Source organism: Neopsephotus bourkii, unplaced genomic scaffold (genome assembly GCF_033783945.1).
Source record: "Neopsephotus bourkii isolate Nb327-2 ecotype Australia unplaced genomic scaffold, CSIRO-AGI_Nbou_v1 NB_1328, whole genome shotgun sequence".
Lineage (NCBI taxonomy): Eukaryota > Metazoa > Chordata > Aves > Psittaciformes > Psittacidae > Neopsephotus > Neopsephotus bourkii.
This window is the reverse complement of record NW_026901808.1, coordinates 3423614-3436677: the sequence shown is the minus strand read 5'-3', so window position 1 is coordinate 3436677 and position 13064 is coordinate 3423614. Positions and strand designations below refer to the sequence as shown.

Here is a 13064-nt window from a genome sequence, read left to right as displayed (position 1 = left end):
TGAGCAATTGTCATATTGCATGGCTTGCACGGCTATTTTTGGAAAAGAAGAAAAACAACACATGGAGAGCAAATCAATAAAGTAACAGCCCCAGATTTCATTATTTCTTGTGTTGCAATTTAGCTGAGACAACACACCCTTTTGTGCATGTTACACTCATTTTTGGCAGTAACCTACATCCATGACAAGAATGCAGCCCCTGACTTTACATCATGAAGCTCACATCCCCCCCTCATCTTTTATTAATTATTATATGACAATATTGGGGGCTATAAATTCCATAAAAGTTCTTTGAACCGAATTCAGTAGTTTCCCACTCATTTGTTAATCCTGTAAGGAAATTGTCTCATGATGTTTTTATACAGAACTCAGGAAAATATGTATTTGGCTGACTTTAGAACTGCTAGGCTGCTGCAAAGCAGTCACAGTAAATAACATGTTAACCAAACCATCCTGACAGAGAGCAAGTTTGGAGCTCTGCAGTACCACTTCGGAAAAAAACCTCTTTTTCCAGCACATCTGCCAAACCACTGCTTCATCCTCTGACCGAGGGCATTTCAACACATGGCTCTCACTCTAGGCTTCAGCATAACAAAGACCAGGCTGTCACCCAGAGCCATGTCATTTCCCCCTTCCCATTCCTCCCTTTTCCCTGCCTTCTCCCTGCAGCTGATAAATCTTGAGGCTGCTCCTTCAGGTAGCTGAGCAGGCTAAAACCCAACCAGCCCGGTTCCTCCATTGGAAACTAACACCTGGCCGCACCAGGACCAGTCCGAGGGGGGCTCACGGCCCGCACGCCCTCGTAGGGCGAGGTACCTCGTCTTCTCACACAAGACAGGGCACCACCTCGGGCCCGAGGGGGTGAAGACTCTCGGCACCCCGGAAAGGGTGGGCCCCGGCCCTCCCGAGTCTCCTCAAACCAGCCTGAGGCGGCGCCGCTGGCCTCGCTTCCCATCTCTACATTGGTGCTGCGGTTTTGCCTTCCCCAGCCCCGGCCGCAGCAAGACCCTTCAGGCAGCGCAGCCCCGGCGCCGACCCCGCCGCAGGTCCCTACCTGTGCGGCTGTTGCCGACCCCACCGCAACTAGCAGCGTCCTCCGTTCCCATGGCGACAGCTGCTCGCCTACGTCAGCCTATCTCAACCGTTTTCGGCCCTCTCCCCCGCTTCTGATTGGCTCTAGCATCCCGTCCCGCTGCCCAATAGAAGCTGACCGAGGAAACGCTCCGCCTTCGCTGATAAGCGGATGAGGTCGTTGCGGGCGCTGGCGAACTACGACTCCCAGGATCCTCTGCGTGACCGGCTGAGGTTAGTGTCTGTCACGTGACTAGACGGGGTGGGGTAACGCGTCTCTCCCGCGAGGAGTTGCTTACCTCCCGCCTCAGGGGGCTCTGCCGGGCGGGATGAGGGCGCTGCCCCCGCGCTGGGCACCCCTGGCGCTACGGGCGGCGGGCAGGTGCTGTGGGCCGCCCGTCCCCCGCCGCGGTTGCAGCGGCTCCGCCGATGCCGGCGGCCGCAAACCCCTCCAGGAGTGGGCGCTGTCGGTGAGCCCGCGGGGTCGGCTGCGGGTGCGGCTGCCCTGCCAGGTGAGCGTCCGCCCGCTGGACCCGCAGCGCTACCCGGACGCGGACCGCGTGCTGGTGACTGTCAGCGGCGCCGGCGGCAGCCCCTCGCCCCGCGGCCGGGAGCAGGACCGCGTCCGGGTGGAGTACGACGAGGCGCTGGAGCAGATGGTGATAGTGGCGGACGGCCTGGACAGCAAGGCCGCCGTGGACGTGAGGACACCCGTGAAGTTCGGTGGGTGAAGCGGGGCTGGAGAAGCGGCTGTGCGCTTGGCTGCTGGGCCTCTCCTGCGGGTGTGGCGGCCCACAGAGCCCGGGGGCAGACGGAATCCCTCCGTCCCTCCCTCCGGTGGAAGCTGGAAGCCCTCTTGGCAGCGATATTCCTCAATGGCATCATGCCTTCTCCAAGCAAGGAGGTTCAAAACGTCCCTTTTTTTCGTGGGTTTCCTGACTTCTTAGGTGTTTAGGTATATAATTTATTGTTGACATTTTTGTCAGCAATTGTTAAAACTAAAACTTCTGCCATGAAGTAGTTACAACACACACTTACTTTTGCTCTGACATCTGCCGTTCAGGGGCTGTGCCCAGCAGGGTTGTTGGATCTGCCAGCTCTGGTAGTGGTTGTTAGGCTGAGTGATCAGCCACAGGGATCAAAAAAGCCTGAAAGGCAGCAATACAGATGAATTGGCAGGAAGGGCTGCCAATTGTCTAGTATAACTCTTGTGTTGTGTTTTTATGCACAGGGTAAAAATCTGTGTAGGGTTTCTGGTATGGGACCAATAAGCAAACTGGGGGAGCAGCTGTAGTACCTGAAACGAATGAACAACTGTGCTGGACTGATAGTGGCTCTTAAGTTTAGGGAAGGAAAAGGGCAAGCTTGCTAGGACAATGCCCTTCTGAGCAGAGCTTTAGGAAACACTTGACCCAGAGGTACTTGTGTTTACTCACTGATGTGGAAACAAACAAATGATGCTGGAAAAAGGAGATCCTCTGGCTTGCTTCATGTGGTTGTCCAAGACTGCTGCTTTTGTTTCATTTGATGCTCTGCTGCAGTTGTGATACGAGAAATGGAGACTAATCTCATTCTGCTCATGTTTCATCAGTGTTATCCATGACTTTTCTAGAGCATGGTGTTCTCTTGGTTACCACGTTTTCAAAGCTTTACACTGCAGACATTCTGCACCTGTCATCTTCACTTACTTTCCCCTCCCCTGTGTCTTAAATTATACTATGTAACCTTTTGGTTTGGTTTTGTCCACACACACCATCCCTCCCCAACACACATACACATAATTTGTCCAAGTGGTACAGTGGTAGAAACCACTAGCTGCCCCAGCTGATGCCTGCGGGAAGGGAGGGACACAGAATAAAGAAATGTCTGAGCCTTTGTACCCAGTGTACCGTCTGTGCACCCCTTGTTCATATGCTCTTCATGCACCTTGCGCACACTTCTTGGTAGAATGATGATCTTTGGTCTGGGGTCTTCTTGTTCTTTATTGGAGTTTTTCTCTGTCTCCAGACTGGTCTGTACCTGTTTCTTATCTGGATGGGGGTTGCGTCTTCTGCTGATAGTGGCTTCTTATCTTCCACTTTGTACTGGACTCAGGGCCTCCCTTCACCTAACCAAGCAAGAGAGGTTCTGTCATTTGGGGCTTGTGGCCTAAGGCTTCAGCAGTTTTACTCATGCTAAGCAAAGCTACTCAGACATACAGTTAAAAGAATTCAGCAAACTTAATTTACAGCACCATGCCTCCAGCTAGCCCACTGTCCTGTCTCCAGCCGACATAAACAGATGCTCAGGGAAGAGTAAGAACAGGACAAACATAAGTGATATTTCATCTTGGGTTTTTCTTGGCTGTCAGCTGTTTTCAGCTCATGGGATTTTCTGAGCCTGATACAGCTCAGCACCTCAGTGAATCTCTCTTCCTAGTGTACACTCAAGTAAACAGTTTCATGATGAGATCTTCCTGGCAAACTCCATGCCTCTTGGCAATTTGTTCCACAAGGCATATACCATCCATCCATTCAAGTATTCATTCAAGGATAGATACCACTCAGATGTTTTTGGTTTGATGAAACTGTGTAGGCTTTACCAACATAAAACCTTGTGAAGCCGGCCCTTAAGCCTCTGATGATAGGCACAAGTCCTGTTTGCCAGGTTTTGCACTTTTACATGCCTCAAAGCGTACCTTAACTTATATGTAAGAAACATATTGTTTGATTAACATCTCTGTCACATTATCTCTCTTGGAAGTCTTCAGTGAAGAGGCTAAGAAAACAGTTTATGCAAATAAAACACTTTCCAGAAAACCTGCTTATCCAGTCCACCTTTTCTAGCCCGCTTAGGGAATTGTTACCTATGAATACAGCCTGCATCCTTCTTTAAATTTAACCTCTTAGCTTACTGTGGTAATAAGGCTTCACTTTAGCAGCAAAAATGAATGTGTTTTAGCTCTGCCTCTTGGATTATCCTGGCTTGTCAGGTGGCAAAACTTCCCTTTGTTGTTAATTGGAGCTCTCAGTCTCTCATCTTCATGGTCTGCAAACTGCTGCTGTCAAGGTTCCAGCATCTGTCCTGAGCAGCTGTGTGACAGTATTGATCTCCAGCCTCCAATGTGTCATGGGACTGCCTTGGGGAATCTTGTTGGGTCAGAGGTTGTTATACGTACTCTGATTCTTCTCATATTTATGGTTGCATTGGCAGGTAGTGGAGGTGAAAGAAAGACTCACAGGTGCTTAAATGAAGGTTTCTTTGCCAGATAATCTCCTTTTCTTTAGAGAGTAACAGGCTCACTGTCTGTTAGTCCTTCAGTTACATGTCTTTCAGGAAACACTTTTCTTCTTTCTGCCTTTTATCCTTAGAAGAGCAAAACCACTTGTTTCCTCTCCTGCCTTCACTTTGTGCCAGTCATTATGGTGGTCATTACTATAAATGATTACTAATATAGTCAGAATTCCCAGACTGCACATTCTCAAACTTCTTCCTTGTTCTTTAAACTTAGGGGTGATCCCGAGTGGCAGAAAAATGCTTTTGCTTCTCCTGTGTGAAGCACTATGAGCCCATAAATTATTCACTCGGTGAGAGTTATCTACAGGACCTAGTGACTTGTTTTTGTGAGTGCCTATGAACAGTAATAAGGTAAGCTGATTCAGACTAGAGGCAAACATGCTTCTTCATACCAGGGGTAAGTCAGGCCTTCCAGAAGCCTAGGGAAGAATGACACATGCAAACACTTCTACACCTGGTTTTGTGTTAAACTGCTTGCTAGTTGAAGAAGCATAGGTCTAAAACCAGACCTATGTATTTGTGCTGTTGAATCTTATTACTCTGTGTGGCCTCAAAGGATTTGCCAACCTTTCCACCCCCAAACCCCATGTCAGGATATCCAACTGCCTCTGCAGAGTTGCTAATAAAATTGCTGGAGTTTGGGAGTAGGTGAATAAGTAAAAGAAGGACCACACCCTGCTGATTCCTTGCCAGAGGTTACAACCACTGTGCTGCCTGTTAATGTTTTCTCTTCAAGGTAGATGGCTATACACAGGCTTATAAAATTTTCAGTGTTGATTGTTGATTGTGACTAGTCATGCAATTGAAACTGTGTGGCCAAGCCTCACAAGAAGGTTCTTCAGTAACAAACTGCTACTTTCCCCTACTATTTATAGTTACTATATAAAATGATCAAGTACTACTTAAATAGATCTGGTTATTCTCATTCTGTTGCTAATAAAACTCTTTTAATTCTAGATTTGGATATCAAAACATCAGGGACTGGCTGCGTGAAGATTCAGAAACTAGAATGTGATAACTGCAAAATAGAAACAGAGAAGGGGACTAGTGTCCTGCAGTCAATAAAGGTACAAAGAACCCTCCCGCACTCCACCAGTGCTTTAAAAGGGATCATGGGTGGAATATAGTACATAAACTTAAATACCAGTTCTGGAAATAAGTACTCTGATATTTCTCAGTGTTACTATGTGTATAGCACCTCACCTTTATTTATTGCATACGATTACAACACGAAGTTACTAACACAAAATAATGCGCCGTCAGAAGTTCAGATACCATTGGTGATAGCCAAAGCCAGCAGAAACAGTGACAGCAGTAAGCCTAATCTTTGTCCCCCTGCCCCTCAACAAAAAAGGAAGACAGACTGGGATTTCCTGTCTAGTTGCATACTTTGCAGTATGTGTTTTATTTTTTGTGTGTGTTTGGTTTGGGTTTTCTTTTTAATAATTCTGATATGTAAGTGCTATTAACAAACCCTAGGTTAATTTTCAATCAGAAGTTATACATTCTGTCCAAAATACCTGACTGGATTACATCTGATAAATACTGTACATATCATGGTCATGACCTTGTTTTTTCAATCTTTAAGACCTAAGCTTTGCTGACATAGGCTTTTGTAGGAATAATCAAAGTATATGACTGAGGTGCTGTTTGGAATGAAATTTACTTTAATAATTAGGATTGTACTTGCAGGAGCAGGTATAAACTAAAGAAAAAAAAAAGCTTTTCGAATAGTATAGTTCCTAAGTTTAATTTATTTTTTGAGATATGAAAAATCTTTCCACATTTTCTTTGCCATGGTGTAAGAGATGATTTTATAGCATGCATATGCGAAACTGAATTTAAAGGGAGATTTAATATATGAAAAAGCTAGGTTTACTCCATCTTCAGTGAACTACAAATAACTTGAATCTTCCAGATTTTGTGTAACTGACCATTTTACTCTTAAAAAGGTAACTGAAATCTAACAAGAAGTTAATAGTACTATATGTGTTACTTCTGTCTAAAGCTGGTTAAAAATGGCTCTGTTATATAATAATAGCAAACAGCGGTACCTGAGAAACTACATAGTATGAGAAAACAAGGTAGTTTTGGCCAGTAATAGTCACAGCATGCCATCACAATTGTCAAGATTTTTTACTTTTTTTTTTTTATGATGTCATGGAAAAAGAGGATTTTGAGGAATGACAACTAATTTTGTGGGCATCTTTTCTCATAAACAGTGTGAGGTGTGAAAAATGTTGAGTTATAAAAATGAAAAAGTTCTATTTTCCTTGAGACTACAAATAGCAATAAAACAGTAAACTGAAAAGAAGCCAGCAAAGTTACCAGTTTGGGGCTTTTGAGATCAATTCCTCTGTAGTACTCCACTAGAGGAGCTTGGTGTTGTTTTTTTACCTCTATCAATTTTGAGCCTTCCTCAGTTCGCAAAAATTACAAGTGTAAAAGACGATCCTTCCCCTGTGCATGCACCTCAGTGTGTCCACTTTACTGGTGATCACGGAAGGTTTCTTTGTTCCCTTCAGCCTCAGATGACAGGAATGGCCTGGTCCCAGAAAGCAAAACAAAGCTTTCATAGATTAGAAGGCTTTGGCTTTTTTAACATGAATAGTTACCCTGAATATTCTTTTAGGTTAGGAGTATTACAGTATCTCTCAGCCATACAACCAACTTTTAGTCTAATGTTATTAAGTACTATCGTTCTAGTAAAGCAACTGTAACTCATTTCTTCTAAGATAGGTTCAAGAATTATACTCTGTATTATCAGAGAAGCAGAATTATTAACCCTTGGTTTGTTTTTTTTTGTTTGTTTGTTTTTTTTTTTTTTCCCAAAGCTGCTGAAAATCTTACTGACTAGATTCCATAATGCAGCACAAAAGCTTATTTTTCCTTAGGGAATGTGCTTACTGAGTAAACTGAAGTGATACTGCCCTCCGCTGGATGCGTTGAAGAGCTGTTTAATGTTGCTTTGCTGTCATGTTGTCCACAAACCTCATTGACTAGCAAAGCAGGAGACTTCACTGTGGAGAGCAATAGGTCGTAGATCAGTGACTTGAATAGTCCCCACATGACCAGGTTTTTTTATTTAAAGAACACCAGCAAACAGCTTCACAGCTGCTGATTTTTTTTCACCTTGCCACAGACAGTTTTTTCTGTAACTTGTAATTAAAAAATTGAGTTTTGGGTATGGTGTCCTTACAAAAGACCTAAAAAATTGACATCCACTTTCCTTAATCATGCATGCTAGCAATAGAACGGGAAAGATGAATATTCTGTATGAGTTTTTTAATGGCTTTTGGCTGGTACTTTTGGTGTGATAGGCATTTATCTAGCCAGTGAGATTTGTTGAGGGTTGTTCTATTGAGTTGTTTTTTTTTTGGTGGTGCTTGTTCTGTAATTGGCTAAAGCCCTGTTTACCCTATCCTTTCCCACGTCTGCAGGTCAACTGATTTCAAAATAGGACTAGAATTTCTAGGTCTTCTTCAGAGTATTGGTTATTCCCAAATTCTTTTTTGAGAAAGCAGTGCTGCTGTTTCTTAATTTTTAATCCTGCTTTTTATTACAGTCCATCAGCTTAGCAGTGACATTGGGACCAAGGAGATCCTTGTATTTTGTTTCTATGTTCAGTGATTAATTCCAGCTTCCTGACTGTGTCAGTGATGACAAGAATTCCAGGTGTCTTCCACACAATCAGTGGAAGACCTGCAATGCTTCCTCACCAGACACCATGTCTGAGCATGATTTGTTAAAGTCCTGTACCACCGTCCTTTCTTTCTTTGAACTGAACACATTATTCTGTTTTTCTTTTAACATCTTTGACTTCCTTGGCAGCCTTTTACCTCTTCCTTACTCAGACCTTTTCATGTTGTTAGGAGAAGCCCTGTGACAGTTTAGTGTTCCTTACTTTCAGTGAGTGGAATATTCACTTTTAATGAAAAAGCTATTTGATCATTATAACTTGCTTCCTCTCAGCAAATCCTGCTGTCTGTTAGGTGTCTTGATGCCTACCTCTGAAAGCTTGTGAAGTTCATGGTTTTGTTTTGGGGTTTATTTTTGTGTGTGTGTTTTGGGTTGGTTTGTGGGTTGTTTTTGTTTTTTTTAAGAGACATGGATAGTCTAATAATTCATGGGGAAGGGAAATTGAGACAGCTGTATCTTATCAAAACTTTTTTGTCCCAAAAACTATATAGAAAAAAATCCTTTTTTTAAAAAAAAAGGAAAGAAAAATTGAGGAAATAAGTTTGCATGTCATGGTTTTATTTTGCTTAACTATCAGTGGCTATACTGGTAAGTCACTGCTCTGCATTTATTCTTCTTATCTTATGAATTCCCATATTTTCCTGGTGTTATGTGCTTGGAGGATTTGTTCTTTAACCATTGTTATGATAATGTGCCAGATGAAACTGCCTTGAAAGAACTGTGCTGTCTGACTGAGGCACCTAATTTAACTTTATCCTTTTTTACTCTATATGGAGAGAATCATTTATTATTTGTACAGAAGCTTAACTACACAGCTGAGTTATTTGCAACCTTTAAAAGGTCTGAAGCACTGCTGAAGTCTAGTTAGGGCATTGCATTTTACTCTGAAGACCTGTTTGGATTGTGAAAACCTTGAGATTGTAATGCAGATGTATGCAACATACCTAATTTGAATTAGTATCTGGAATGAAACACCAGGATCTGGTTCTAATTGCAGGCTTAGGGTTTGCACTAGTATGCACACATAGAGGTTTATGGCTTTGCATACTACTCCAAGCATAAGTAGTTTTACAGTATGTTTGTATATCATTGTCCTATAGAGTTCTGTGAAACTGTAAGTTTCAAGTCAATGGAAGACTTCAGTTTGTAAGTTCAGTTCTCACTGCCAGCTTGTTTCTCCTGTGCTTCAGCCCGGGGTATATACATACCTTGGTTTCTGGATGGAGCATAAATGAAAAACAAAGCTTTCCCTTTTGTTGCCTGCTGCCTTATATACTGAGTGAATGTTTTTCTAGTTATAAAAACCCAAACCAACCCCCCAGAAAAAACACTTGTATTGAGAGTAAAAGGTTCCTCAGCATCCTTCTTTCCCTTGTGTTTCTGGTTATAAAGAAAGGTGATTGGTTTTCAGTTCAACTACATTGGAAATAATCAAACACATTTGGTGATAACTTAAGGGAAAGCTTCACAGTAAAATGGAGTTTGTGATCCAAGGTGGTTATTGTGGTACAGCTTGAAAACCAAGATAACCAAGATAGATTCTTGTTATGATTATCCTAACCATAGGCTTTTTGAACTTTTTTTCCAGAGCCATAAAATAGATATACGGACAAACGGTGGCAAAGTAATTGGTCTTGGAACACTTCATGGAAATACAGATATTCATGCAACAGAGAAGGGTGTAAGTAAGATGGAAAACTCTCTTTGGCTTATTGAGCTTGTCTGCATAATGACTAAATTTTGAAGAATGTGCTGAAGGATGTGTAAATGACCCTCTCTGATTGTCATTTCACTGTTAACTGACAGTTGTCTAATTATACTATATTATTTTATGCTTAATTTGGAGTAGTGAACAGGCTGCACAGAAGGAGCAGTAAGAAGCATGTGATCATTCCATCAGCACAAAGGCATTGCTAGCTGATACAGCTCATTAGCTTTAATTCTGTAGACCCTCACAACACTCTTAAACATTTTATGTGGCTGATATCTAGACATCTGGATTCTGCAGTAGGCCCATTAATTTATTTTGGTGTCTCATTAATAGTGGCTCAATATTTGTCCATGCTGTACACTTCCAGCATTATATGATTGTAAGAACGGGAGAGTAGAAGGTTTTGTATATTTCTCTGTAGTTGAGGAAATAAAATCACATGTAATCTTGTTACGAGGTGCAGTGAGAGGAACGGGAAAAGTTTTGTAGAGAAGTAGCTGGCTTTTTTCAGCAGATGGCAGTATGAGACAAACCTCAGACTACTCTAATCTCATTTTGCTTCTTGGGACAAATAGTCAATTCTCCATTATTTAAAATGATGTAGAACTGGGCTCCCTTACATAATACTACAGTTCTCATATCCAGTCTGGTTTTTAGGCTCAACATGAATGTTTAAGCATTGTAATGTTCATGCAACTGGTTGCATCAGGATTCATTACATCTGAACCAGTATTATATGAATGAGTGGAGCCAAGCCAAGTCTAGAAGTAGCTTAGATGCATGCAGTACTCTCTCAGAATCAATAGGTACTCTTAAACCCAGCAGCCCTGGGAAGAATTGGAAAGAATGCAGGTAGCTTTCCCTAGCCAAGGATAGAATTGAGACCAAGCTATTAAGTTCTAGGAATCCAAAATGGCCTCTGTGAAGTGCTGTTTTGGCACTGCTGTATGTAGATTGTTTTCTGAGATCATATGTTCTGAGATCATATGACATAGAGCCAGCTGTGAGCTGTTCTTAAGGTCCTGCTGTAGACTAAGCAACTTGCCATTGGATTTTCCAAGAACTGTTAACGTTTAATTACCTGCATTTTTGTAGTGGGTGCTAGCCTGTTTTTTATGTACAAAAGAGCTAGAGACTGTTGTAGCTGTACTGTCGTTGGGGGTTGTAAAGCCTGGAGAAAAGGAGGCTCAGGGAGAGACCTCATTGCTCTCTACAACAGTCTGAAAGGAGGTTGTAGTGAGAATGGTGTCTATCTGTTTTTCCTATGTAGTAAGTGATAGGATGAGAGGAAATCGCCTCAGGTTGTGCTAGGAAAGGTTTAGACTGGATGTTAGGAATTCTTCATCTAGAAGGTTGTCTAGCATTGGAACAGGCTGCCTAGGGAAGTGATTGAGTCACCATCCCTGAAGGTATTTGAAAGACTTGTAGATGTGGTACTCAAGGAGATGGTTTAGTGTTGGGTTAATGGTTGGACTTAATGGTCTTAATCATTTAGGCTGGAAAAGACCATTCTATAATTAATACATTTTCATGAACATTGTTGCATCCCAGCAAGACCTCCCACCGTAAAGCAGAGTGGGTAAGGCCTGACTGTGGTATGATGATGCTGTAATTGGATTAATCAGTTCTAATTCATTGGCAGTTCCGTTGGTACTATTAGCAGTTAGTGGAGTTAGGGTCTGTCCTAGGTCGCTAACAGCCACAAGGAGTAGAATAGGGCAGAGGTAGTCTACACCGTTCTGGATGTATCCTTCATCTTCGCAGAAAGGGTTTCTGTTGGAAGGATTTGTAACCTGGAATCCTTGCTTTCTACCAGTGAATAAGACTGAATGATTCCTGTGGAGTCATGCTGCTCACACATACTGGCATGGTAGTGGTCTTTAGAGTTGTGCTGTTAATCATTTGTCCCAAAGTAGTTTGTTACTCCAGTGCAGTGCATAGCGTTCATTTCAAATAGCATCTCACTGGAGTTGATAAAAACAAGTGGATGGTAGAAAAATAATTAGATCTTCATTTACATGAAAATATCACATGAAAATGAGAAATATAGTTATTTTGCTCTGAGTCTTTAAAAGCTGTTGTTCTTTTGAAACAATAAAACAAACTTCATGCAGGTTGAGTTGAGGTGCTTCTTTGTGGTCATAAGTACAAATATTGCTAGAATTCACTGTTAGAGTTGTAAAGTTGTAGTAACTTCAGTGAAATAAATCATTTTAACAGGAATTTACAGCGTTGGAGCAATCTTTTGGCTTATGTTGTTCAACTTCCTAACAACAAACTTTGCTGTATAGTTAGGCAGAAGAGTGTAAGATTTCTTTTCTCAATTGACCATTTCTGTTAACAGTCAGTCAACCTTACATCTCCTGTGTGTGTTTGTATGAGATGTTTCTCCCACCAGTTGTAGTCATCATTATGTAATTATGGCTCTGTCAGCATTTCCAGCCCCCTACTGAAGGTGGGGAGGGAAAGGATGTGGTAAAAGACACTAAGCACTTGGGAAACAGAATATTTTTAAGGGAGAAAATGGAGAAGGCACTAGTAAAATATCCAAGCAAGGATAGCACAAAAAGGAAGGCCAAGAAGAGGAATATGTGGGGAAGGTGATGTTTATGTCTTAGTTGTGTTCAGGTGCAAACCCAAATATTCTCTGTCTGATTTATGAAGATAGACTGACACTTTAAAGGGTAAGAAACTGGAACTTTAGCATGTGGTCAGTCCAGTAACTACAATCTCCCAAGGCTCTGCTCTCAAGGGGAGGAATTTTTCCAGAAAACCTAGTGGTTCAGTGGACAAAAATAATTAAATTTGTTTGACTGGGGAATCATTAGCTAATCTGTGCCACAGGGACTTCTCTATAGTGCTTATTTAACAGAGCCAAACAGCTATGTTCTGCCAAAAATTCATAAAAGTTTAAGAATTTGGGATTGAAAACATAGTCTCAGTAAAAAGTAATCCCTTTTTTTTTTTTTTTTACACTTTTCCTATCTATGATACTTTTTTAGTTTTATACTTGAGCAGTCCACCTTCCCTACCTTATTTCAGTTATTCTGAAACAAATCTTCATTGTATTGGTAGTTGGTTTTGCTTTATTTTTTTATAGTATGTATGTAAATTATTGTAAGTTAATGTGTCTTGTTACATTCTTGGAGACCTACTTGGTGGTGTAATATCAACTTTTCCTGTAATTTCTTTACTAATCAATTTTCTTTACTGTAAGGATGGTGAGGCAGTGGAATGGGCTTTCCCAGGGTAGCTGTGAATGTTCCGTCTCTGGCAATGTTCAAAGCTGGATTGGACAGAGCCTTGG

General features: G+C 42.0%; 2 protein-coding genes across 4 annotated transcripts in view; one reads left to right on the top strand and one right to left on the bottom strand.

Moving 5' to 3' along the window:
* Positions 1 to 1247, bottom strand: part of LOC133219202 (coiled-coil domain-containing protein 146-like) — a 71474-nt gene extending 70227 nt beyond the window's left edge. For all 3 annotated transcript variants that reach the window (XM_061366366.1, XM_061366368.1, XM_061366369.1), the window contains exon 1: positions 1055 to 1247. In XM_061366366.1, coding sequence (XP_061222350.1) covers positions 1055 to 1106 — 52 coding nt within the window. In that variant the 5' untranslated portion in view covers positions 1107 to 1247. The remainder of the gene's footprint in view (positions 1 to 1054) is intronic.
* A 142-nt stretch (positions 1248 to 1389) lies between these two features.
* FAM185A (family with sequence similarity 185 member A) overlaps positions 1390 to 13064 on the top strand; it is a 38906-nt gene continuing 27231 nt past the window's right edge. The window contains exons 1-3 of the mRNA XM_061366335.1: positions 1390 to 1794; positions 5305 to 5414; positions 9635 to 9727. Of these exons, the coding sequence (XP_061222319.1) occupies positions 1401 to 1794; positions 5305 to 5414; positions 9635 to 9727 (597 nt within the window). The 5' untranslated portion in view covers positions 1390 to 1400. The remainder of the gene's footprint in view (positions 1795 to 5304; positions 5415 to 9634; positions 9728 to 13064) is intronic.